Source organism: Herpailurus yagouaroundi, unplaced genomic scaffold (assembly GCF_014898765.1).
Source record: "Herpailurus yagouaroundi ecotype Mexico unplaced genomic scaffold, PumYag 29, whole genome shotgun sequence".
Lineage (NCBI taxonomy): Eukaryota > Metazoa > Chordata > Mammalia > Carnivora > Felidae > Herpailurus > Herpailurus yagouaroundi.
The window spans coordinates 88,526,126-88,552,604 of record NW_024412377.1 but is presented as its reverse complement, the minus strand read 5'-3'; the positions used below and the strand labels follow the sequence as shown (position 1 = coordinate 88,552,604).

At 37.2% G+C, this 26,479-nt stretch overlaps 1 protein-coding gene across 23 annotated transcripts in view; it reads right to left on the bottom strand.

Moving 5' to 3' along the window:
* Nucleotides 1-26,479, bottom strand: part of MEF2C (myocyte enhancer factor 2C) — a 171,686-nt gene that overhangs the window by 13,094 nt on the left and 132,113 nt on the right. For 22 of the 23 annotated variants that reach the window (XM_040448925.1, XM_040448937.1, XM_040448928.1 and 19 more), the window contains 3 exons: nt 19,236-19,422; nt 17,120-17,167; nt 499-671 (listed from right to left, as the gene is read on the bottom strand). In XM_040448925.1, coding sequence (XP_040304859.1) covers nt 499-671; nt 17,120-17,167; nt 19,236-19,422 — 408 coding nt within the window. The remainder of the gene's footprint in view (nt 1-498; nt 672-17,119; nt 17,168-19,235; nt 19,423-26,479) is intronic. The other variant, XM_040449017.1, reaches the window with a different exon arrangement.

Genomic DNA, 26,479 nt, shown 5'->3' with positions numbered 1-26,479 from the left:
TATACCTAAGGAAAGAATGGCCAATTCACAGGAGAATGTTCATGTAGAAATTATGGAAAAGATTTTTGGTTGTCAGTACCTTGAGGACATAACTAGATCAACATTATAAAATCTGTTATGAAACTCCCTATTCTGTGAGTTTGATTCTACCATTGGTCAAATTGTATGCAACATAAGCAGAGTAATAAGCAATGATTTTTTTCTAATTATAAATTGGAGAGCTTAAAAGGAAATGGTTTCTTTGCCTCAGAACACCAGTTTTATAGTGAAGTTTATTGGATGTTGGTTTTTTTTTTTGTTTTTTTTTTAACATGGAAAAGGGAAATGCGAACCAGTTACCAGAAATAATGGCTAAATACAAACAGGGCTCCAGCAATAGCATTGATATGTTAATTTTCTAGGAGCACTTAAGTAATTCAAAATGTTAGACAAATACAAAAACAGCAAAACATATACAAAACATTATCAACATTTATTTAAAATGTAGTTTCGCATTACCACTGATGGCATCGTATTCTTGCTGCCTGGTGGAATAAGAACTCGGAGATCTGGTTTACGGTTATTCATCCCTAAATTCATGGGGGGAGGAGATTTTGCTTGCATATTCTTGTTCAAGTTACCAGGTGAGACCAGCAGACCTGGTGAGTTTCGGGGATTGCCATATCCGTTCCCTGTTAACACAAAACAATGAAAGCACTCAGGGAGAAATCTAGACTCAAGAATGTTTCTACAGGATACACTATATGAGATGAAAAATAAAAGTTTAACAGGGTATGACTTATAAAATAGTCTGTGGGATGACCAACTTAGCCTCCACGTGAAGGTAACCCAGTTAGTTTTTTTTTTTTTAACATTCTCTAAAGGAAGATTAAAAATGTTTAACGAGAAGACAGCTAATCTATACCAACTTGCTCAGAAATCAGCATATACTTTTCCATTAAAAAAATTAGGGAAGAAAGTCAGACCGTCTTCGTTCAGGGTCTAAGAAAAGCACAGAATCTGCCCTGCACTTTAATTGACTAGCTTGGCAAAGGCCTGGGCTGGCGTGACTCACTCTTTCAGTTCAGTGGTTTGGGTTTTATTTTGTGTGTCTGTGTGTCCTTAAGTGAAGAGAGGGAATACCAGTAAGACTATCATTTCGAGGACATGCAGGGACAGTAGGCTCTTCCACAGTTTGCTGTTGACTTCCCCTTTTCTTTGAGTGGTTTCTCCCTCTGGTCCTCTTATGTCGGGTTTGCTCTCCTCACAAGTTCCGTGTATGACCCTGACAGCTTGCTTTCCTGTTCACACAGAATTTCAAAATGCAGGACTCCTACTTAGGAGCTGAAATGAAGGGTTGATGCCTCCAAAAGTACTGCTTCACCAAGGCACAGGGATAGTCATCTGATGTGAACACTGAAGGGGTTTTCTTAGATCTCTGATGCTCAACGCCCTACTAACAGAAACGGATATCTGAAGGATGCCATTTCTCATAATTCAAAATATACTGCTCCGTGACAGGAAGAGCTACGGAAGGAGTTGAGGCAACATTAACTGAGGCAGAATGTCATCTGTTGGCTTCATTCATGGCCTCTGATTGGGGAATAAGAGAAACCCACTATCCGACTCTACAATCCTTGCTGAAAAACTAGATGTTTGTTTTCTGAAGCACTTTAAAGGAGACAATCAAACCTCGCTGTTACGGTTGGTCATCATTATCATTATCCTAAAACACAAGTGTCTATTACTCCAGGATGAGTGATACTGTGTGCTACCCCATGAGGAGGCAAGGACGTGGCCCCAGTCCTCAAAGGCCCTGCAATTCCTTTATGGTAATCCAATACGCACATGTGTGAGATGTACAAACCAAGACAAGGCAGCCTAGGGAGAGATGCCCACAGAGTAATCCAGATTAAGTGTTATTGAGTTCCCAGGAGGGAAGAGATTATCCAATAAAGATTCACCTAAGAGGCAGGAACTGATATGGGCCTTGAAAAAAGAGAAGGGACAGTAAGACACACTGGGCTTGTGACTGGGCTGTGGGAAAGGGCTGAGGTGGGAATTTACAGAGCACGAGTCGGGGGGCACTGTGAGCAATCTGGCTAGAAGGGAACTCCTAAAAAGAGAGGAGTGTCGAAGACCTTGGAGGGACGTGGAGATCTTGGATTCCAGCCCGACACACCTTGGTTGTAAATGGTGGCAATGCAGATCCGTGAAGGTCACAGAGCAGAAGTAGGACAAAGGCCTCTAAGTGGACAGAGAGATCTACTGGCCCTGGCGTATCCTGTAATTAGAAAGGCCTGGGAGTATGGGGCACTGATGGTGTGAGCTAGAGGTGATGAGGGACTGGGAAGGCAAAGCACAGGCGTATTTCAGGAAATATTTAGGGAAATATTTTTTGAATTAGAATACATTTGAGGCATACTGTGTAGAGCACATTTGTTCTTCATATCCCATTCATTTACCTGTCTCATTTTATGCATGAATAAACAGGCTGAATATATAACAAATAACTACAAGATTAAATCTGTCAATCGGATTATCCGTAAAATTCTCCAAGTTACTGGGGGGTGGGGGGATTAAAAATAAATGAACCCCCCCCCCAAACACGTGTCAAGTACACAGAAGTTGCTTAGGAAATGTTGGTTGAATTTGAATATAAATTACTTCTATAATAAAACTTCATTGAAAGAAGCTAAATCCTCTATAGCCAGCTAAATATGTCAACAGCCAAAATTTTCTTTTCCAGTTAATTTGGATAGTTTTTGGTGGCAAAAGTTATCATATGAAACAACTACATTTACCTTATTTCACTAGGAGAGATACAAAGAACATGTTCACTTACAAAAATTCTTGACAAAATAGTTTATATTTAATGTGTCTTAATTGAATCATTCTTGCAAATATGTTAAGGCTCTAGTTTTAATTAAGATATTCTACTGGATAAAAAGAGACTGAGAGAACGAAGACAAAATGTGCACTACACTTTCCTGTCAGCTCAAGTTCAGTCTGATACACTCAATACATATGTCACTTATCTGTTAAGCCTGCGTGAGATCTGGTTTAAATAAACAATTAAATGGAAAATTAGGTGGGTAATTTCAAAAGAAGGGGGGAAAAAGTCAGTTAAGCAGTGCAATGAAGCTTGAATAGATCAGAAGAAACTAAAACCCTGGCTTGGTAGATGCCAATACTGGTTTGCATGGAGGAGTTATTTTGCTAAAAGGAAGTAAAACCGCTTTGTGAAATGTGTTGTCCTGTGATATGACAAACACTGGGCCAGTGTGTGAAAATGGAAATGCTTCACAGAGGCTCTGAGAAAAGGTTTCTTTTTTGAAAATTAAAAAAAAAAATTTTTTTCTACAGTAAACTCTGAGAAATTCCAACAAAGCCTACATCTTTCTGCCCACATTTTTAAACAATGACTTAGGGCAGCAGGAAAAAAAAAGTAAACATATATTATAGTTTTTCATCCAATAAATGCCTCAAAAATGGATTTGAAAAGCATTCTATTTTTCTCTTGGAATATTTCCTGTTGTTTGGAAATTATACCATTTTAGAAGATTAGTCACATATTTTAAGGTGTTTACATTTTGAATATAAAATATTTTGAACCACGATGACACTTCTTAAATCCATATTTTTAGAGCACAAAGTTATTTTTAAGAACAAATAAATTCTGCCTTTTACCGGTGAATTTCTGCTGTTTTTAGCATATTGTGCCAGCTAGCATTTTGGAGCCGTATAATAACCATTTCTGTTTCCAGCCACCAAGTTGTTATTCTTTTGGCATAATATAGATTCAGGAATGCAAGACTGTGGATCCTAAACCAGCGATATAGAAACCTATCATTTGAAAATCAATGATGAATACATGCGTGTGGTTTACTGCTAAGAAGAGCCTGCATTTAAACTGGCTTGGAAACCACGGGCCTCCTCGCTCAGAACGCTGTGGCCTGCGTTGAGGCTGTTGTCCTCCCTTAAGATAAATTCACCAAAGAGAATGGTCTCATTCAAAGTCGGGGGTCGGGGAGGTGGCAAATTACTCAAGTTAATGTCTCGGTAATGTTCTAATATTCAGATTCAACCTTTCCTCATGCCATGTTTTAAAATTACCTTCTGCCTGGACAATGATCAATTCAGATGTGACTGTATGCAGATGTCACATTCTCCTGACCACTTTAAAAGCACAAAAATTATAAAGCGTGAGTGAATGGATTTCCTGATTATAGATTATAAGAAAATGAAGAACAGACCAACTTTAGAGTCCGTTCGTTTTATAGTTTGATTTGATTAAAAATATTGTTTCACATAAAATGAAACAAGTTAAGCATTCACAATATAATTTGTATGAAGGATAACAGAATCTACCTCGATTGGTTACACGTTTCTAAACATGCATATTAAAACTAGTGTAAATATACAAAACTTGAAATGTGGTGTTAGGAGAAAAAAATTTTTTTCTCTCCAGTTAACTTGAAAACACTTGCTGCTTTTTTTTTTTTTATTGACTCCTATTTTAAGAAGTTGTAAATTCAAAGAACATATTCCTGGCTTAAGATGTTGTGAGGAGGACATTTTGCCTTGTCTCACAGAGCTCAATTGAGTATGTAGCTCTCTTTGAGCCCAAAGTTCTAAAACTTTCTCTTACTTGGATGTTTAGACATGAATCTTTTCTTTTTTCCTCCCAGGACTTTCAGTTATAAATACAAGCATGAAAAACTAATAAGCACAAAACAGAAACTAGTCTTTATGGACCGAGGCTAATTTTTTTCATTGGCAAAATCTTTTTTTTCAGTCTCCCAAATTGTCATGTCTGACTAGCTTCATCTCCCAGCTCCCTACCCAATCAGATACCAAATCTTGTTAAATTTTCTTGAGAAACGCCTCTCTCCATCTCCACTGCCACCATCCTTGGTAAGGCTTTCATCACCATTTGACTAAGTCTTTGATCAGGGTCCCTGGTCTCCAGTTGAAAGGTTCTTCGCCAGGTCTTAAGATGAGCTTCACACTGTAAGCTCCTCTAAATCTGTATGCCAACTTTTGTGCATATGTGTGATAATGAATCTGATGTACGGTCTCAAGATTTTCTCTAAAAATGTTTTTAAAGTGCTGCTTCTATCATGTTACTTTTTCCGTCCATACTTAACACTGTTGGGCCAGGGCCCTGCTTGACTCTCAGAACTACGCATAGTCTGACCCCTTCTATCTCACCTAATTTCCACTGTCCACAGCCAAGCTCGCAGTCCTCTGGATATGCCTGAGTCTTTGCTCTAGCAGTGTTTGCTCTCCCATTGAATTCAAATTCATCTTAAATGAATTTGAACTCTTTCATGAGAGTTCAGACAGCCTTTCAGACAATGCATCCCACCTTGAATGCATTCCCTTCTACACTACTGCAATTAGTAGTAGTGTAGTGTGAAATCTTCAGTGATACACACAGAAGACTAGTTCTTTAAGTGTTTCAGATGCCTGCAAAACATATACACAGACTATGCTGGAAAAATTAGGAATTATTCAGGAATGGCATTTAAAGTTAAGTTACTGAGGGAATGTGACAAGAGAACTGAAAATGTAATATGTAACTTGCTAATTTCAAATATCGAGGGTGCCTCCTCTATGCACTACTTGAGAACATTTCTTATTTGAGGTAATGATTGCACGCTGATGATGAAGGACACCATTGAGACAAACTGTTCATCAACCATGTAATATTGAAGTCAAGAAGTCAGGCAAGTGCCCAACTACTAAATTTGTTTATAGAGAGTTAATTGAAAGCTGTGTCTTCACTTGTTGCACCTGTTAATCATTTCACAGGACGTTACCTTAGCTAAACGCAAGTGGTAGACTCAAATAAAGTAGAAATTTTCCCTGATGAAAAAGGGAACTCTGAGGCCTTGCATCTTTTCTTCTATATTGATGAGTGCTTATGTTTACTGCCATAGGTTGTCTCTATAACTCTCAACAATAATTTACTCATACAGAGCTTTCCTCCAAAAGATGGACTGCATGATATCCTAGGAAAAAACGGTGGAAGGGTCGTAAGAGTGAATAGAATTTTATTAGATGGTCCAGAGAGAGACTTTCTGGAGAGAGAGAATGCATAACAGATCTCCCAGTCACAACTGTATTGGAGAGAGATGAGCATTCCCATGAGGACACAATATTGGTGGTTTTAGAGTATGCAGCCTTCAGAAGCTGGAAAAGTAGGCTTGACTAACACAAACCTCTCAGATCATGTTAACTTTATACTTTATACTCTATACTTTACACTTTAAACTTTATACTCTAGACTTTACACGAAACTTTTACTAAACTTTGTACTATGGATAAGTTAGTTTGTGAGTGGTAAATGACATCCTTAACTGTGTGACAAGGAAATAGTGTCCACGGAAGGGGTAGATTAGAGATTAGACTGCTATAGGGATGCTAGTTAGGATTCATCTGCCACAGAACACATGAGGAGTAAGGCAGCCAGGTTGGAAAGATCTGCAAGGCAGACAGGAGTCAAGGACAAAAGAGGATAAAGTAGATAAACCCAGGTTCTGGATTTAGAATTCCTTCAACCATACTGAGCCTTAGTTTTCTTAGCCCTAGGTAATGATTCCATTAGTGTGAGAGAAGCATAAAAGTAATCTGAATCAGAGACTCTCACACACTTGCCCGAGGCAGCCAGTGCCAATATGACCATGCAATAATATTAACAATATTAAATACTTTATAGAGTATTATTTACCAATAGTATCAACAACATCAAGCATACACATTGAGGACCCAGAATAGTACCAGGCACCTAGTAACTGCTATATAATTGTTTGTTAATTCTACACGGATGTAAAACACCTTTAATCCTTGCAATGACAACCCTCTCAGGTACTAATAGTATCCCTGTGTTACATAATGAGAACACATGACAACAGAGAGGTCCAGCAAGTTGCCCAATGTCAAACAGCTATTAACTGGTGGTGCCATGACTGAACCAGAAGTGTGTCCAGAGTCCACGCTCTGAAGCACAGCAGAGCCCTGTTCCCTGAGAATTGGTCACATTCTGGGATTTTGAAAACCCTTCTGTGTCAAATCTCACCCTATAATTACAGGAATACAAAGGAAGAGAGGAAACAAGTCAAGTCTGAGACCTGGGAGGTGAGACCTACAGGGTCTTCCTAAGCCAGAGGTGATGTGAGAACTTCAGGAACATGGTCAACTTGGCCGTCATAAATGGCATTGCTGGTTCAGAAAATGCTGAACTTATACAAAGAGGCACAGAATGGTGATGTTCCGAACCGCATTTCTGGTCTCCTGGATAAATAAATATTTACAAATAGGAAATATTGGGTTTAGCAACACTAAATGCCAGAACAACTGTTTAACTTTCAGTGTGCTATTTCAAGTGGATGATTCAATATGCTCTTAAAGGCAGATTTTGTAATATTTTAGTCAAAAATCTCCCTGAAATGGAGGGTAGAGACATTTACGTACCTATTGTCAATTTAAGAGACCAGCTTCCATCAGAACGACTTAACATGATAGTGAAATGCTCAGTATTTTATAGTATCTGTTATTAGTTGTTACCTAGAAAATAATTTCTAATACATAGGTGTATCAAACTGACTTTGTTTAGTAATTTGTTAATGGTATTTTTGATTTTGTTTTTGTTTTTTTGGAATTTTGGGCAAACCGCCATAGAAAAGCATTAAGTTGAACCTCTGATATTTATTTTCTGCTTTTACTTCAGCAAAAGTTTTTGTTTATCAACCTGGGTTTTTGTTTTTTGTTTGTTTGTTTGCATTAGAACAATTTAAAAACATTTACAGCATACAGTCTCGTTAAACTAAAGGTGCCACATAGATAATAATTCTCACTACAATCAATTAATTTTATATCTGAGTTTTTAAGGGTTTAAGATAAGTTAGTTTCCAATATCAGGACATTGTTTTATATCTCAAACATACATCTTTCTACTGTATACAATTACCTTAAATTGTATACAGTAAACTTGCTCATACAACCCACTGCTCTACTGGAAGCTATACACTTAAAATAGTTTAGTAGAAAAATATTATGACCTTCTAGACTTCAGTCTTACACTCACTGTGCCCTGAATGCCTGAAACCCTGTTAAAAGTGCTAGAAACTATGTTATTCAGCTATTGTGAATCACAATCTTTTTTTTTTTTTTTTTTTTTTTTGAGGGAAAAGGAGATCTTTTTCATGGGATGGCTCTAAGGCAAAAGGCAACCACAAAACATTTGGAGGTCAGAAATCTGGGAATGATGAAAATTTCAATATGCCTCCTGTGGAATAGGGGCAAAGCAAATTTTCTGACTCTTATCCTGGTAAAGACTCCTGATTACAGATTTTTAAACATAAAATAAAGTCTCCACTCTATCTGAGGGTTTCTTAGGGAAATAATATAATAATGCATAATGTTAGACTATGAAGAAACTCCTGTAAAACCTCAGTGTCTTTTGTGGTGTATTCTTAGAAAAATACTCCAAGAATACACAAAAGCCAAGACTATTCTTGGCTGTACCAGTTAGAGGGCAGTAGACATTCTAAAAAGAGCTTGCCTCTTCTGCTTGACCATGTCACCCTGATGCTGAACCAGACCTTCACGGGTTTCATATCTACCCCACTTGTCCTTGATGTCTCTTGGATGTGTATTGTTTAGTATCTTTTGTGAAATTAACAGTCTATCGGCCAACTAGATACTGAGCACTGAACATTTAGCACATTCAATAGGCTCTGGATTGTGAGGCAGAAGTAAAGAAATTTTACTTCTCACTGAGTTGTTTTTCCAAAGATTGAGAGTCTGTTGTCACAAAGCAGGTCTGTTTTGGCGAACCACTCTCTCCTTTGTCCTAACAGTCATGTGGGTCAGACAATATCTTCTCAATTTTTGACAGATAAGGAAACTGAGGTTCAGGGAGCTTCTGTGACTTGTCGGTAAGTGGGACAGTTTTTATTTGAATCCAGAACACAAGCTGATTCTACTACATTATTATCAAACCCAGATGTTTCAGATTTAGAACGCATCCTTGTATTTCTCGGGATAAAAGCTCCATTTGCAAATAAGGAAGAATCTGACAACCTGATGTTTTCAATGCACAAAGGCACTCAAAATATCATTCTACTTTGACTACTGATTTATTGAAGGGATAGTTTTTAATTGCACCATAAAAATGATACTGAACCTTGCTATCTTAAAAAAATTGCACTTAACAATGAATGATAGATTTATGACTCACTTAATTGTTCACTTCTTGAGATTTTGGGGCTGTCTCTTTGCTAAAAATGAGGGGGTGTCTTCATTATTGACACAATCGCTCATTCTTTCAGTCATTTTTATAAACAAAAATATTGAGACAGTACAAATTAGAGAGAATGTGACAGAAGAGAAAGAATAATTACTTGTGGTTTTAACATTTACACAACTGCTACAAACACATCAGAAGATGATAATGTTCAAAGGGAAGTATGTTGCACTGCACTCTGATTCTGCCTTTGGTTTATTAATATACCTTATTTATTCCCACCCTTGAGGGTAGGGGCCGTGGCAGACATCTCTGTGAAGCCTACTGGTGCACTACTCACTTACTGAACATTTACTATTACTGCGAATACATTAAACTAACCTTTAGTTTTTGCTTAGGAAATCGAGAATATAGATAATTGTAATACTGACAGTGCTCACATTTATTAACAAGCACTTACTCTGGTGCGCAAACTGTGCTAGGTGCTGCCTTGCATCATTACCTCATTTGATTTTCACAACAATCCTATAAAATGGGAGTTCACAGACTTCCCAAAGGCAGTAACGTCATCCTAGGCATATCGTGTATTTTCATTGGTTATTTTATTTCTTGGAATATCTGCCTCAGGAATATTTCCCCCAATTACTGCTTGCGCAAGAATTTGCTCCACCATCATGTAGATTTCTCTGAGTTGCTTAAGGTTAAACTAACCTGGGTCCTTTTTCATGATTGTTATGAAAATTAATGTTATCATCTTTGAATATGGAAATTGACCACAGATTTAGATTTGCCGTTATTACTACATTATAATAACCTATAATAGTATCACAGGTTGTTTTCTCCCTACACTACCAATACAGCATAATCAGTTCTTCGTCATAATTGGAGGTTGTAAATGGAGGGCAAGGTCAAGAAATTGTGACAGGAGGGCACAGTGTTTAGTAAACAGTTAACGAGTAAAAAATTCAGTTAAAACAATTAAAATGGAACAATAATAAATAAACACAGTGAATAGTAAAGCATCCTGTGGACACATCCATAGGTTATCAATTGAAATTGTCTGTCCAGGTTTTGGTACAATACAGTTTCCTTTAAAGTAAACTAAAGGAATGTATTTGATTTACTCTTTCAAACAAGACTGTATCATGACTATAACACTCTTTGAATTGAGAGTCTAGTGAACACACTCGAATTTTAAACTTAAAATTTAAGTGACTGGCAAAAGTTTGTCTAAAAACAGCAAATTACACTCTTGGCCAACAGCCTTGAAGCCCCAGAAAGTCCCTGGTAGGTAAAAAACTGATTTCCAAAAGAGGGGCTTTTTTAACCACATCCCTTCTTCAGCATCTCCCCTCTATGGATGCACAATTTCATATCACTAATGATTTTGAAAAGAGCTTTCCTTTCTGTAGTATCCCCAAATAAAATCTTATGATGCCAAAAACAAGGAGAAGAAAAACCAACAGTGTGTGAGGAAAAAGAACTGTTAAAAGAAAAAAAGACAAATGCTGAGTAAAGTAGTATTTTAGGGGGAAATATTAAACCGCTTGTATTAATATTACAAATGACCAAAGTTTTATTATTAGTCACACTCTCAGGTCAAATCAATGGGATATTAGTGAAGAGACAAATTTTTAGGTTGCTTTACTGAATATAATAGAAAGATGGGGATAAAAAATATACAAATTGTGAGGACAGAAATCATGATACCCTAAGGGCTCTAAAATCTGCTAAACACTCATCTAGGGAGCTATAATTTGAAATTTTGTTTTTCTCTGCAGAAATCAAACTCCTTAAGAATTAAGTTAAACTAGGGGTGCCTGGGTGGCTCAGTTGGTTAAGCGTCCAACATCGGCTCAGATCACGATCTCACAATTTGTGGGTGCCAGCCCCACATCGGGCTCTGTGCTGACAGCTTAGACCCTACAGCCTGCCTTGGATTCTGTGTCTCCCTCTCTCTGCCCCCTGCTCTCTCTCTCTCTCTCTCTCTCTCAATAATAGACAAACTTTAAAAAATTTAAAACAAGGAACTAAGTTAAACTAAAGGGGTTGAAAGCAGATTTTATGATATCCTAACCTTGCCTGTAACATTCATTTGTTGTCTCTTTGACTTGCCTCTCCCACTTCAACATTGGCCCCTAAGGAATGGTGTCAAGGTACAGTTTATAATTTTCCAGGTCCTGTATATGGAAAGTGGCTGCTGATTTTCTTGGCGATGGCTAAGTATCACCTGATGTAGATTATCCAACTAGGGGACTAAGTATTTTTTTTTTTCAATAATTCTAGATAACCTTGGTTTGGATTAAAAATATCGTTGTTAGTTAATTTCACAGATAATAATAAAGCAATGCTGTTGGATCTTTATGTTTTGGGTGAACTCCCAAGGTAAAACTGCAAATGAATTTAGAATTTTTATTCAGAATAATTCAAACTAACAGAATAATACTTTCAAAACAAGAATCCAACTACTAATTTGGATTTTTTTCACATGCTGCTTAACAGTATTTAAAAAAAGTAATATAAAGTTTTATTTTATACTAACAAAAGTAGTTTTCTTGTTTGAAAGCAATTAAATGGCATCCATCTCTCTTTCTTGAATATTACAGTCTGAATCTGTGTATTGTTAGATAACAAAAATGTAAACTTGTTAAAGCCAATTCTTTTAGACTGAATTTTTAACTACTTTACTGATATTTTAAATCACTGAGTAAGAATTGCAGAGAAGTCTTTTTGGCTGATAAGAAAGTCAGCCAAGAAATTTTTGATAAGTATTCTCAAAAAACAAATACTTGCAAAACAATGGTACTGGTACAGGATAATTAAAACATTGTATGATTTTTTTCCTTTTCTGAGTTCTATTTTATAAGACGCTAAATTTTTCTTTTTCAATACTAAATGAATTACAAAGAAAGCCATGTAAGTGAAGTTCTATGATCATATAATCATAAACATTGGGTGTAAGAAGGCGCTAAAGATATCTGCATCTTATCCCCAATATGTGTACTGAGTTCAAAGGTTCAAAGTCACAGCGTAAGATCGTGCTAGATGGAGTCTTTTCAAAGCCTGGAAGCCGGGGCTCCTTATTCACTGCTCAGTGATTCATCCACAGCAGTACACTGTCACCATCGAGTCTCCATGTATTTAGCTGATATAAATTAAGCATTCCAGAAGTGACAACGCTTGACAACCAAATGCATAAAATAGTAAACAATTAACAATCAAAATAAGGAAACAGCTGTTAGTTTCTTTTTTATAAAATTATATCTAATTTACAATAAATGCCAATTAAAATTATTAACCAATATACATAAATCTCCTTTGCCTTATTGTCAAATAGCTATGTAAATTGTAAAATTCTAAATTTTCAAAGAGATTCCTAAAGGGTTCTCCTTTCTTTCTCTCTCTATCCCTCCCCTTCTCTCTTTCTCTCTTTCTTTTGTCTCAATCATGAATCCTTGAGCATACTGGTACTTCCTACACAATAAAAAGCAACTATGTTATCAAAGTGAAAACAAAGGGTACTAATAGGATAGTGAATAATCCAACACAAGGCATTGTTGTGCGTGTACCACATCAGTCTGTATGTGCACAAGAGGCCCTGAGGTGGAGCCAACACACGATGTAGCTCACAGACTGAGTGGGAAAGATGCCATACTTTATCATCGAGTTGAGCTGAAAAAGAGAATGCTTACCTCTTATTTCTCCCAAATCTAATGATTATAAAACCTCAACCGAGCTCGATTTTAACAATCCTCAATAACCACTAAGATTAGCATGTTAAAGGTTTTAATACACAGAGATATGACAAAATATAATTTGAAAAGCAGCGTCTTCCGATTTTGGTTGTTGAGAGGAAAGGACTAAGTAGTGGATGAATAACTGAACTGAAACCTAGAAATGCCACCACTACTAATGTATTATATAATGATCTGCTGTATACTTCCCTTATACCAAGAGTGCAAACCTATCCTGTTACTTCTTAATTACCATTTGCCTTTATCTTTGAAATTGTTTCAATTTAAGTGATAAGAGGTTAATTTTTTTAAGAGGTGATTTGTGATGGTCTGAGGTACCAACACACATTTCATTTACTGCAGCATATCATTTCTTTAGATTTCTAGCATGATAGAAAAGTGAGTAAAACTTTATTGGTCAATGTTGCTCATCCATTTAATCAAACAATTCACTATTCATTGTGTAAGTATCAGAAGAATACATTATTTTTGTAAACTACAGATCAAGGGTCTATCTTTTCATATTTAAAATTAACATTATTTCTTTGAAGTATTCTTCCATTTTTTTGCATCAACATGATTACAATTTATTACCAGTAGATCATTTTTTCCTTTATTCAGCTAACAACCGTTAATGGAGCATCTGCCATAGACTATGTCTTATGTGTTGTGTTGGGAATCCAAACTGAGTAAGAAAGACACAGTTTACCCTTGAGGGCTGAGAATCCGGGGAAAGATGTGTGCCCAGGAGCACCTGGGTGGCTCAGTCTGTTAAGCGTCTGACTTTGGCTCAGGTCATGATCTTGTGGTTTGTGGGTTTGAGCCCTAGGTAAAGTTCTGTGCTGACAGCTCAGAGCTTGGAACCTGCTTCAGACTCTGTGTCTCCCTCTCTCTCTGTCCCTCCCCTACTCATGCTCTGTCTCTTTCTCTCAAAAATAAACATTAAAACAAAAAGAAGAAGATGTATGCCCAAGACATTGCAACTGCAATGCAATGAGGTAAGTGATGTGGTCACAGGCTGCCATGGAAGAAAAGAGATGTATAATTCCTTCCAGAAGAAAAAAATTCCTGAATGGCTGGACTGAATTCTGAGGGATGACAAGGAATGCTCAGGATCAAGAGGAAGTTGAGGGGAAGGAGCACAAGAATGCATACATGAAGGCAGGTGGCCTCCACGCTATTTGGAAAGCAGCAGCACAATGAAGTGGTTAAGAGTATGGACTCTGGAGACAGACTGCCTGGGTTCCATATTGGGCAATTATTTTGACCTCTCTGTGTCTCAGTGTCCCTATCTATAGAAAGGGTATAATATGCGTGTCTGCATTAAAGAGCCATAATGAGAAAAAATGAGTTACTTTTTATAAAGCACATAGTAAGAGCAATTTAAATGTCTGCTATTATTAGAGTGCAGGGTTCTTGCTGGCCGTGGCAGAATGAAAAGTTTAAGAATGGAGATGAGGGCTAGGCCAGAGATAAGAAGCCCATGGTTAATTCTGAAAGAGATGGGAAGCCATTGCTGGATTTTAGGCACATGAATGATGAGAAAGGCTAATCAGTCATGGGGAGACTGGAGTGGGGTACAATGTGAGGCAGAGACAAATTAGGGGGCTCTGGAAACAGCCCTGGAATGTTGCTATGAACGTGAACCAAGGCATTGGGACAGGAATGGAGAGAAAAGAATAGACATAGGAAATACCTTGGAGGCTGAGTTTGTAAGACTTGATTCACTGGATGATGGAATGAGAGAGAGGTATAGCTCGGGGATTGGATGGGAAAGATGTTATACTTTATCATCAAGCTGAGCTGAAAAAAGAGAATGCTTATCTTTTTGGTCTCTTGGTATTTATAAGCACACACTAAATGTTAAATTTACTTCTTTTTTGCATGGTATTTTCTCCTCTTTACAGGTTGAGATGGTTTGATTTTGAATAAAAATTACAAAGCCTGAAAAGTAATTATGTACACTTGGCTTCAGAGTTTCTAACTTTATCTGAGACCTTGAATTTCAATGACAATATTCAAAATTTGGAAGATACCTTTTGGTCATTTTGCTTTAGTTTTCTTTTCTGAAAATGCAGAGACATTCTGGCTGGCCTTGCTTCCCCTGGTGTTATGTGATTCTCTGACATCAGCACAGATATATTCAGCTTTGACACATGATACTGGCGGGTTTGAGAAAGAAGGGGAAGATGGTTGAGCCTGTAGCAGGACATGACAGCTAAGCTGAAGCCTACTAAATGGCATCTGCAACAGGTGTTTGTGGAACCAGAGCTACAAAGGGCTGCTTCCTCTATTTTTGAAAAGTGGGGAAATAACCTTTTCAGAAGTCTATAGTAACTGGGAAAGTTACATGTTCATGGCTACGAGATACACTCATCCAGATATAATGTTTATTATATCAGTATGGAGCAATCCTTCTTGTTTCCTTCTATTTTTGAAGCAGAAGATTCTTCTGTCTATGGCAGAGTTCCTGAAGTAGGAAGATAAATCTGCTAAGCTCGTAAGATTTTTTTATTTCAATGACGCTATAGCCATACATGTGGCTAACTTTTACACGTACAGGATTGAGTATCTTCTCTCTCCCTGGAGGGCCATTAAACTTAGTGGGCTGTCAGAGAATTGACAATGACAGCATAATTGAACAACCAAACACTTCTTATTTTCAATAGAGAATCCTAAAGCATTTTAGCTATTAAGTAGAAACAAGAGTCTATTTCCATTAAGGCAAAGTAACCCATCCCCCCCATATATTTTTTTACTACTTCTAATAACTTTAATCACCACTATTGGCTGTTCCTATAAAAGCATCGAGATACTGGATAAAATATCATAACATCTAAACCATTTTTTAAATTTATCTTTTTCTTGGTCTTTGTGACAGCCCCAATTCTTAGTCCCCAACGTTCTCTCTAACCATAGTTTTGGCAGAGGCTTGAATCCAAGAAACACTGGTCTGGCTTTGACCACAAAGCCAGGTTTGGCTACAAACCTCAAAGTATTTTTCAGGGGAAAAATGAGTACTTCATTTCACTGTTCAGCAAGATAGTATATGGAGTTTATTCATTAATTTGCCTCTACTTAATTTTTAAAAGATAGATAAAATAGGAGGCTAGTGCCATTGATTCTGTTTGTTAATTCAATGTGTAGTTCTAGTACTTTTTCTTCATTACTCACTGAATTAATGCAGAGCCAATTATCAGAAGTGAGAAACATTACCCCCAAGTGGATATATTTATAAAAATGTTTTTGTATGCTGATTTTCTTTATCTTCTTTCTTAAAATTAGCAGGCTAGTAAATTCGACCCTGGCAAAATATTTTAATTAGGTTGTCCATGGATATTTCAATAAGCTTGGATGTTTTTGACATTTCAAACATAACCTTGTGTCATTCATGCCTGTCTTGTACTATTTTAAATGTACAGCATGTTACAGCTGCAGGAATTACCATGGTTACTTGTTATGCCAATAGTGAGCTGCAGTGAGCATTAAAAACTACTGTGCTGTCTTATCTCTGCACTGAAAATGACATCAATCTCAATAATCACAATAGTATGAATTAATATGGAACTGTGGAGAAGTGTGACTGGCCATAGTGGAAGAAGTTCTTAAGAGTATAATATATTTAAAGAGCTTTTTTTGGGGTACCCTGTATTCCTATTCTCTAGCTCATTTTAATGCCAAAATTGGCTTTATTTTATTAACAATATTGTTGAATGGTTATAATCTCACTTTCTCCTTTTAAAAATGTATTCTCCTTTAGAAGTAAACGTACAGGAGTTTGGTATTTCTTTGGGTGGAGAGAGATTCACATTAAATGTGAAATGATTAACACAGAATTCAATTGGCAAGGCTTGCTGAAGGTACTTCTGCATCCAAAGATGGCATCCAGGATTAAATTGGTTTGATCAGAGCTTTCAATTCTGATTATGTTGACTAGCTGAAGTTTGATTAAGAAAAGTTCTGGTTAACAGTATTCTTCTAAGTTACTATCCATCCCCTCCTGCTTCATAAAAATGCTTTAGAAATTCTTGGGGCCATTTTTCCATGCATCTCACAGATCTCTCTACTTTGTTCAAAAGACTTACTTCCTGCAAATCACCCAGTAAAGGAACCCTGAACAATGACACTTGCTGTAATACAGAAGTCTACTCACCTGCACTGGTGCCCGCACCGGATGTGAGGTCTCCACCCATCAGACCACCTATGGATTAAAGGGGAAGATCAAAAGGAGAAAAGGCTAAAGGCCCACAAAACAACACACTTTACTTTTAGCAACCACAGTATTTTGGCTCTCCCAAGAGTCCTAAATTTGTAAAATAAGGTGGAAGGCTGACATTTGTTTTATTATGACATGCTGTGCTCAAACATTAAACCTACATTCAATCACTGACATTTTGCAGAATCTTTCTTTCTAACAAAGGTTACATTTTAAAAATCCAGTGTTTAAATGGTCTCTGAAATTTTATTTTTGGATGTTTTACTGAAAGTAAAAAAAAAAAGAGTAAGGTTTACTATATATTTAAATAACCATATATTTGATGTTTAATTCTTTGTAAATATATTTTCTATAATTAGTTTTGTAAAATGCTAATTGTCCAGAACTTTGGTCATTTCATGAACCTACCCACAGTGAATGACCTCATTTACTGCCTGAATTTTCCTTACTGACACCATAAAATAGGTTTCATTGGCTAAAAAGTTAGAAAGGTATGCTTATTCACTGCTAACTTAAAAAAGTACATTAACATTTGGCAGTGTTAAAATATAAGAGCTGGGAAGTTTCAGTAAGATATTGAAAATAATAATTACTGTTAGTTTTTAAGGAACAAGATTTAGCCAAAAGAACAGAGTATCAACTAGGTTATTTTCTAATGGATTCTAAGAGATACTCCATAATTATTTGTTGGTTCTTTTTAGGAATTTGAAGAAAATGTTCATTATGTTTTAAGAAATGTTTATTATTTCCAAACAAATAATATTTTGGAAATAAAGTATGAAATTTCAAAAAAAAAATGAGCATGAGTTTATCAAATAGGAAATTCAACTGCATTTGAGTATGATGTGAAAGGAATAACATACAGTTATTGAAAATTCTTATGAAAAACTTCAATCATAGTCAAAAGTAGAGAGAATGGCATAATGAAGTCCTTTATACATATCTCTCAGACTCAAGATTTAGCAAGATTTTATTATTTGGCTATTTTGGTTATATTTTCTATATAAGGTTTCCGTACTAAGTAGTAATACATGTTTAGTTTTAATTATAAGGCAGATATGGAAGTTTTCTCAAGGAAAAAGTCTTCTGTGAATAAACTGCTTTTAATAGAGTTATGTGTGCCTGAGACATATTAAACTTCTCCTACAGAGTGCTTTTTAAAAAATAAAATGTAATGTATAATGGTTTGCTATGTATGATTTAGAAATACAATTATTTTTGGTGCTTCTTTTGGAAATGTGAAGGAATTGTTTGGTTGTGTTTAAGCATCTAATTAGTTCCAACTGTGAAGCTGGCAAATCAGGAAGACTTTCTTCCCTTCAAGAAGGTTCTTTAAATCCAGTGGGGAAACAGACACATATTCAATATAGCACATCATAGTGTGTTTTGCTTGATCTGAGTATGAAGAGTGGTTGAAACTTTTTCTGAGCACTGATTTCTTTTCTCTGGAACACCGTGAATTGCACAAGAGTAGGGATTTCTTAGAAGCATTGAGATGAATTTGTGGCAGGTGTATATGTTCTTACGATGGGCTCTTAATTTCATTTCTTTTTATTTTTATTTCACGCTTCTTAGAAGTTATGCTATTTTATCACATTTCTTTTCCATTTTAAATGCTTTGTGGTATAAGTTTCTGTATAAGTAATAAAAATTGATCAAAGTAATAAATAACTAAATGGCACAAATGTTATCAGAGGACAGAGGGGAAGATTTCACAGAATGGGGTGATATCTGGCTAAGAGGAAAAGGGAAAATGGCATTTTCGGTGGGAGAAGAGCAGAAGCAAAAGACGGGAGACAGGATATTCTACTTTCTGTTTGAGAAAGCATGTGGTTACAATATAGCCACATGAGAGGTTGGTGATAGATAGTCTGAACAGATAAACAGCAGATTATGAAAGATCTCACAAGACAGGCTAACGAGGTTAAAGACCTAAAATAGGGCTATTAAGCAACGAAGGAACATAACAAATGGAAAACTGAAAAAGTCAGCATCTTGCCTAGAGTGGCTCCTTCTACTGATTTGCTAACATTATGTCCTCATGAGGACCTACCTGTGTTACCTGCACTTGGAGGTCGATGTGTTACACCAGGAGACATACTATTTCTCTGCAGAGAAGGGTGGGCCAGTGGCAAAAGGTTGGGGTTTCCCAGTGAGCTGACGGGGTTGCTGTATACCAAACTGTTGTGGCTGGACACTGGGATGGAGACTGGCATCTCAAAGTTGGGAGGTGGAACAGCCTGTAGGAGCAGAAAAAAAAAAAAATATGTGTAAAAGGAAAGAAGAGAAACAGAAGCCCTCAAGGACAGGCAGCCTTTACTTTTCCTAGAAAATTTTTAAATTCCAAGCTGCTTGGTGTCTAGAAGACCATTAAGAAGAGCTCTCAACATGTTCAGATCATAAATTGATTTCTTTAATGGGCTTAGAACACTTTCTTTGCAACTATTAGAAAACGTTTCACTTTTGTTTAAAACAAAGCCTCATTTCATTAGACTCCATTGTCTTTGAATTCCATTCTATTAAGTAATAATTGTTCATTTGTGATGTCTGAATCTGGTGCCAGAAATGACTGCAAGATCAAAGGTACATGATTGTGATGACTTCACAGAGAAAAAGGAGGATTAAAATGCAAACCAGAGTCTTCAGTTTAATTGCTTATTGAAGCATATTTATGCAGAAGTTTAATGATATAAAATCATCTCCAGGCATGTGAATAGCACATATACTTTAATTATTATTTTTAAAAGTCTGTCTTTTGATAGTAACTCTAAAGATAATAGACATTTTAAGATCCAGAATTCAACAGAGCATGTATCATTCAATGATCCATATTTTAAAATGATAGTTCATAATGTATGTTACACTTCACATTTTGGGATATACTGACACTGACAAATGGAAAGACCTCTATCTCAAGTGAGAAAGTGAGCAAATATTTAGGGACCTGAAGTTGTGTGGATACCTAATTAGAGTAATCAGGTCCTAATTATTGATATTTTGGTATTATTTTAGCAATTTAAGCAAAATCTTGCTTATTTTTCTGCTTGTACTAGATAATCATACTTACAACTCCCTACCTCCTTTTTTCTAAAAGAAAAATTAACATTATAAATGAAAACACTGTTTGAATATATTGCCAGAGGACTCATGGTGTCAGAGCATACAGCATTCTTACTAAAAAATGGATTTATGTGCGTGTTTATGTGTGTATCTAATATATATATTAGAGACAGGGTTTATATAGAACATTCCCTCAGTATTCTCAAATAAGCCACTGTGTCAGTTTAAAAGCACATGTGCATGTGACTGAAAGGTTTTTATTTTTATTTATTTTTTTACCTTTTTTTTTTCAGTAATCTTAAAATCAACTTTCTTTTACTGGTTCATTGGCTGGCCTGCATCATATGGCATACTCTACAGAAGCTGTTTATCCTGATGGTGAATTCACTACTACTTTCTATTTATGCTGATGTTGTCTTATACTTTATTTGTCCTATTTTCTTTTTTTCCATGATCTGGACATGTCGATATTGACAGAAGCAAATGTTTCATAACTCTTTTACATGTCTTTGATTCCTCACTATTTTAGAGGAAAATAAAAATGTTCACATGCTTTATTAAAACAGTCATTCTTTATTAAGACACTATCTTAAAGAGAGTAACAAAAATACTTTTGGATAAACATTGTCATATAATGAAATATAAACATTTGATAACACATCAAAGAATGAATATATCCCCAAATTTCTAGAGCCTTTTAAACAACAAAAAGTATTGGTATATGCTGTAAAATATATGTCTGACAATGAATGAAATACTGTATTCCTATAGTCAAAGGCCACATAGGAATTACTTAGAATACCTAAGGAAACAAAGATAAGTACTGTGCTAGGTCTTCTCCATTTGCCCCTCCAGAAGCACTCTCCACCCTCTTCACTGTTGTGGGCCCAGGAGGCTGACTCTCCAGCCTGCATCTGCCTGGCTCTTCTCGCCCTCTGGCTTCAGCTGGACCAGTGGAGGGACCAGCAGAAGTACGGAGAATAGGAGAGCAATCATGGTGTTTTTCTACTGTAGCTCCCTCCCTGCTGAGCCATGGGTGGACTAGTGAAGGTCATGACTCTTTTTGGGTCCCATCTTCATAGACTTAGGTGTTGCTCTGTGTGCTCTGGTTTCTTTTCTCTCCTCTTTCTCCTTCAGGCCTAGATGTGCTAACAGCTTCCAGGTTGTAAGCCCTAATATACTTCACTATTCCTTTGGGTTTCACGGAACGCTACCTATCGACAAATAATCCTTTTACTAAACTCCCTTCAATTACCACCTTTCCCACCAGAGCCATAATAGTGACTCTCTAGATCTAGAATAGTGGTACTCTTCAGGGGTGGACTATCTCCTTAGGGAGCACTTTGGAAATCTTTGAGACAATTTCTGGGTGTCACAATGATTGGGGGGTGTGGCTGGTATTTTCTGGATAGGTAGGCAGATATGCTGTATACCCTATTATATGTGGGACAGTTCAACACAACATCTCTTACCCCATTCAACTTTCCAAAGTCCCTCTGCACATTCATGTGTGAAAAAAACCCATTTCCAATGATGTGAGTCAGAAGTAACTTTGTTCTACGAACACAAGGTATTTCTGTACATTGAAACACAGATTTTATTATACTCTGAAATTTCCAGAAATGCAATTACTGTGTGCATTGAGGGAATATTTAACTTCGTTTTGTAAAGAACTTCATTAAGAATTGTTTACCATCCTGGAAACTCATGTCACCAATGGCAGTTCTGCTTTTATAATTTGGGTTGAAATACAGCAGTGTGTTCTCTCAGCTCATTCCATTAAAATGTTTTCCTCTGCCCCTTCACTGAAAATGCTCTTGTCATAGTCATTATTGACTTTCCAATGGTAAGTCCTCAGGCCTCAACTTGGGACACAGCTGGTCACTCCTTCTTGACAAACTTCCTTTCCTTTCAAGACCCTGAACTTTCCCTCCTACTGACCTCGATGGCTCTCCTTCTCCGTTTTTGTTGCTGGTTCTTTCTCTTCTCCCTGCTCTCTGAATTTAAGAGTAGCATGGTCCTTTATCTATCTGCAGTTCAGCTCTCTCTCCTGATTCAGCCTTGCATATCCAACAACAACCTCAATATTTCTACTTGTCTCATGTCTAGTCTAATAGACATCTCAAAACCAACTCCAACCTACCTCCACTCACACCTCTCTTCATCTCCAGCTGATGACAGCTCAATGCTTCCAAAGGCACAGAATAAAATCCTTGGAGTTACCCGTGAATCTTCACTTTCTCCCCATCACCCAGTTCATCTGGAAATCCTATTGGCTTAACTTCCAACATACCCACTTTCCAACCACCTCTCATTCTAAAGTCTCCAGCATCATCCCCTGTTGCCTTGATCACTGCAGTTGCTTCCTTAAGAGTTGCCTGCTTCTATCCTTGCTCTCCTTTTTATTTTTGATCTAGCAATTGAATAGATCCCTTAAAGCACAAATAAGATCATAACACCCCTCTGTTTCAAACCCTGAGAAGCTCCCACCTTACTCGTAGTAAAGCCCAGCTTCTTCCAATGTTCTATAAAGTCCTATAAATTCCAGCTTTCGCTAGGCTTCATTATCTGGTTTCCTATTGTCCTCTTCCTCCCTCCTTCATTTTTGCCTCATGTACATGGCTAACTCCATCACCTCTTCAGTTTTCTGCTCAAAATCTGGCCTTCTCAAGGAAGCCCACCCTGACCACCTTATGTAATCATACAGCTTGCCCCACCAACCAACCATCCATCTCTTGATCTCTTTCTCTTGCTTTTCTTTCCCTTGTAACATTACTTATGATGTTGGCCAAATAATGTCCCCTTTCATCAAGCTCTTAAAGCTCTTTTGCTGCAAGGTAATGCAGAGCCTAGTTTAATATTTGTTATATGAATTGACTATTTTTCATTAAAGGAGGGTTTTTAGGAAGACACTACACTAATATGAAAATACAGGCTTACAATTTACTGTGTATTATTACCAAGCAGGCACTGGACTATGTAAGTCACACACATTATATGATTCAACACTTTCAACATCCCTTCACTGTAAGATATAATCCTTTCCTTTTTAAATCGATGAGATTAAGTGGCCCAAGATCATCTAACTAGTAAGTGACTGAGCCTATTGCTTTTTCAATTAAATCATTGTGTAACACAGTATAAGTTTTTGGAGAGAAATAAAATATTGCAGTCAGAAGTGATACTGTGAAGTGAGTATGGGCTTCATGTTAACAGCTTATTTGTGTACCATGAAAATAATGAGCTAAAATAGGGTTCTTCTGAAATGTGGGTGAGCATCCCTGTTGGAGTGAGCTCTGTGCTTAGGAAAAAATAAACCTTAAAGACTCCTCCTCTTCCATATTTACTCAGGTTTGGTATTTTATTTTAGTTTTATTTTTTAAATTTTATGTTAGAGAAAGAGAGAGAGAGAGCGAGCGAGCACGTGAGCAAGGGAGAGGGGCAGAGGGACAGAGAAAGAATCTTAAGCAGGCTCCGCACCCAGTGCAGAGCCTAATGTGGGGCTTGATCCTGAGACCCTGGTATCATGACCTGAGCTGAAATCAGGAGTTAGACGTTCAACTGACTGAGCTACCCAGGCGCCCCACAGGTTTGGTATTTTAAAGCTATGTTTTAGTTACAAATGTTTTAATTTGTATTCACTATTAGTGTTTCTAAGTGTTTATCTATTGCTGGGTACTTAAGGATCTGCTATCAAACTACTCCCCTGAATATTCTACAGAGTGTTGACTGCATCTCCGTAGAGAGCAAAGCCCATTTCCCCTCACTACATGCACATCCAAAATAAAAGGGATTCTTAATAATTATTTAATAAATTCTGAACCACTCTAATAACCAGTTCAGTGAAAATCTCTTTACTCCTCTCTTCCTCTGACCATCATCCCAAAGAATTACTCAGTTTCCAGCATTCTGAACTGTAAACAATTTTGATGATAAGTATAAAATTCTCTTGTGATTGGCTACACAGTGGTCAGTAGAGCTCTGATATCAAAGCATACTTCAAAAAAATCACACTTCATAATAACATGCTAACACCTTTTGCATTAAACCTTTTGCTTTGTTTCTTTTGCTTCTTTATCTGTATTAGGAACTGGTTACACAGTTTTAAAGTAGAATTATAAGCTTAAACATGACCACACTAAGGAGACAATGCAGAGACTCAGAAAGAACAACTTACTTTCTATCAGAAATCTCAGTTGTAGTCTAGTTGTGTAATAAATTGCCATTGAACCAGGCAAGTCATTTAATCTCCCTTGACCTGATCTGAGACATGAAGTGTTTACAAACGTAAAGAGATGAACCAGCTCTAAATGTTTTAGGGAATGCAAAGGCAGCAATAATGTCTAAATGTTTACAGGAATTTGTCATTACTTGTTTTCTTCCTGACTTTTCAAAATTAGGGAAATTAGAAGCATCTATTTAAAATATTTTTGTCTAAAAATTGAAAGCCAGAATATAGTTAAGAACTCCAAACTTACAAATATCTCAGGGCCAGGCTCCAAATTTTACAATACTTGAGACAGGAAGGAAGAGGGAATTTGGGGTGATTAAATAAAATGCTGTAGGCAGGACTGCTATGTACTTTGCAGGACTCAGGGCAAAATGAAAATGACGGGCTCCTGTTAAAAAATTATGAAGAATTTCAAGATGGTGATGGCAAAGCCTCTGAGGGCAGGGCCCTGTGTAACTGCACAGGTCACATGGCCCACAATGCCAGCCCTGCATAAGAGACACAGGCATGACAGCAAAAAAAAAGCTTTTAGTGTCTATCCCTGAGCAAACTGATCATGGTTGCTGAAGTGAGTCATCGTGGTCAGAAAGGTATCTGAACTCTTACCCAAAACCCACTATTTTCCCAAACTTACCACAAGGAAAAGTCCAATAAAAAGTCAAATAAAATATTTTTAATAAAATATTTTTAGTTAACAGGCCCTTTTTTATTTAATGTGAATGGCTAAACTGAATCCCTCTACTGGGCCATGAATGACACTCCCTTACCTTTCGATCAACCATTCCCACGCTGCTGAGAACTGGGGGGAGAAAAACAAATCACACAACTCTGCTGACTAGTGACTACTAACTGCTGATACCCAAATCTCCGCAAGGTTGCCTGACGACTCTGGCCTGTACTTGCTCATTCCCTTCTCATTCTCGCTTTCTCGAAATGTCTACACCTTCATTGTTCTTGGTCCTCTTCTCAGCACTTAGTGCCCCACCTCACTGTCTATAGACGCTAAATTCAGTACAAAACAGAGAAGTCACCAGGTGGTGGTACAGTCAGCTTCACTCTGCCCATCTACCCCCTTAACTAGGTCACGGGTCTACTTGTAACTCCGTGCTCTTCCTGTTCCGATCCCATCCTCCCCTTCCTGGAGTAGCTTTGCCATTTTACCTCCATCGCTGATACCTCTGATCTTTTCCTTCCCTGGAGCATTCCTCCTTTGCAGATAATCTCCAGGCCTTTAACTCTTTCCTTGCTCCTACTTACAGCAGTGTTTCCTGGTCTTCACAGTCTGCTATTTGAAGAAAACACATACTCCTTCCACTTCCTCCCTTCCTGTTCTCTCTCAACCAATCTTGCAACCACCTCTCCTTCCTTCAGCCCATTTCCTAATTCCTGGTTCCTCAAATGGAACTGTTCTTTCTTGCTGTGATGCCCAGCATGAACCGTGGCAAGCCCCGCGTGAGGAAATGCTGGTCAACAAGATTCCAAATCATCCATGGATTATTTCATGTAATTGAGGAATATGGGCATAAATTATATCGTAACAGGCGCTTGCAATATTAAATTTTCTATTTTAAAAGGGAAACTCTTCAAACCGGGTCTTTGAAATAGAAAAACAGTCTTGTAATGTTTTTAAAGAGGTGGAGACACTCCCTACATACAAAGGGCAGAGTGTCCTTGCCCTGCTGTAAATGTTTTAGCAGCTGTGGAAACTTTCAACAAAATTTACTTCCAGCAACTGAAAGCGATGTGCGAAAACTGCGCTTTTCATCGTGGAGGCTGAAGCACTTACTACAGAGAGGAAGACTCAGCGGCACAGCTAGGAGCTGTGTAGTCCTTCTCACAGCCCGACCTCTAAACTCTCATGTGGTTTTCATCCCCCACCACACACCACTGCACCTCTTAAGAAATCATGTATCCTGATTTTGAACTCTTTACAGGACGGGATGAAATACTGCAAGGGAGCTGAGGTATGCATCACACCTCTTACTCCTAAAGCATGGGAAAAAGGA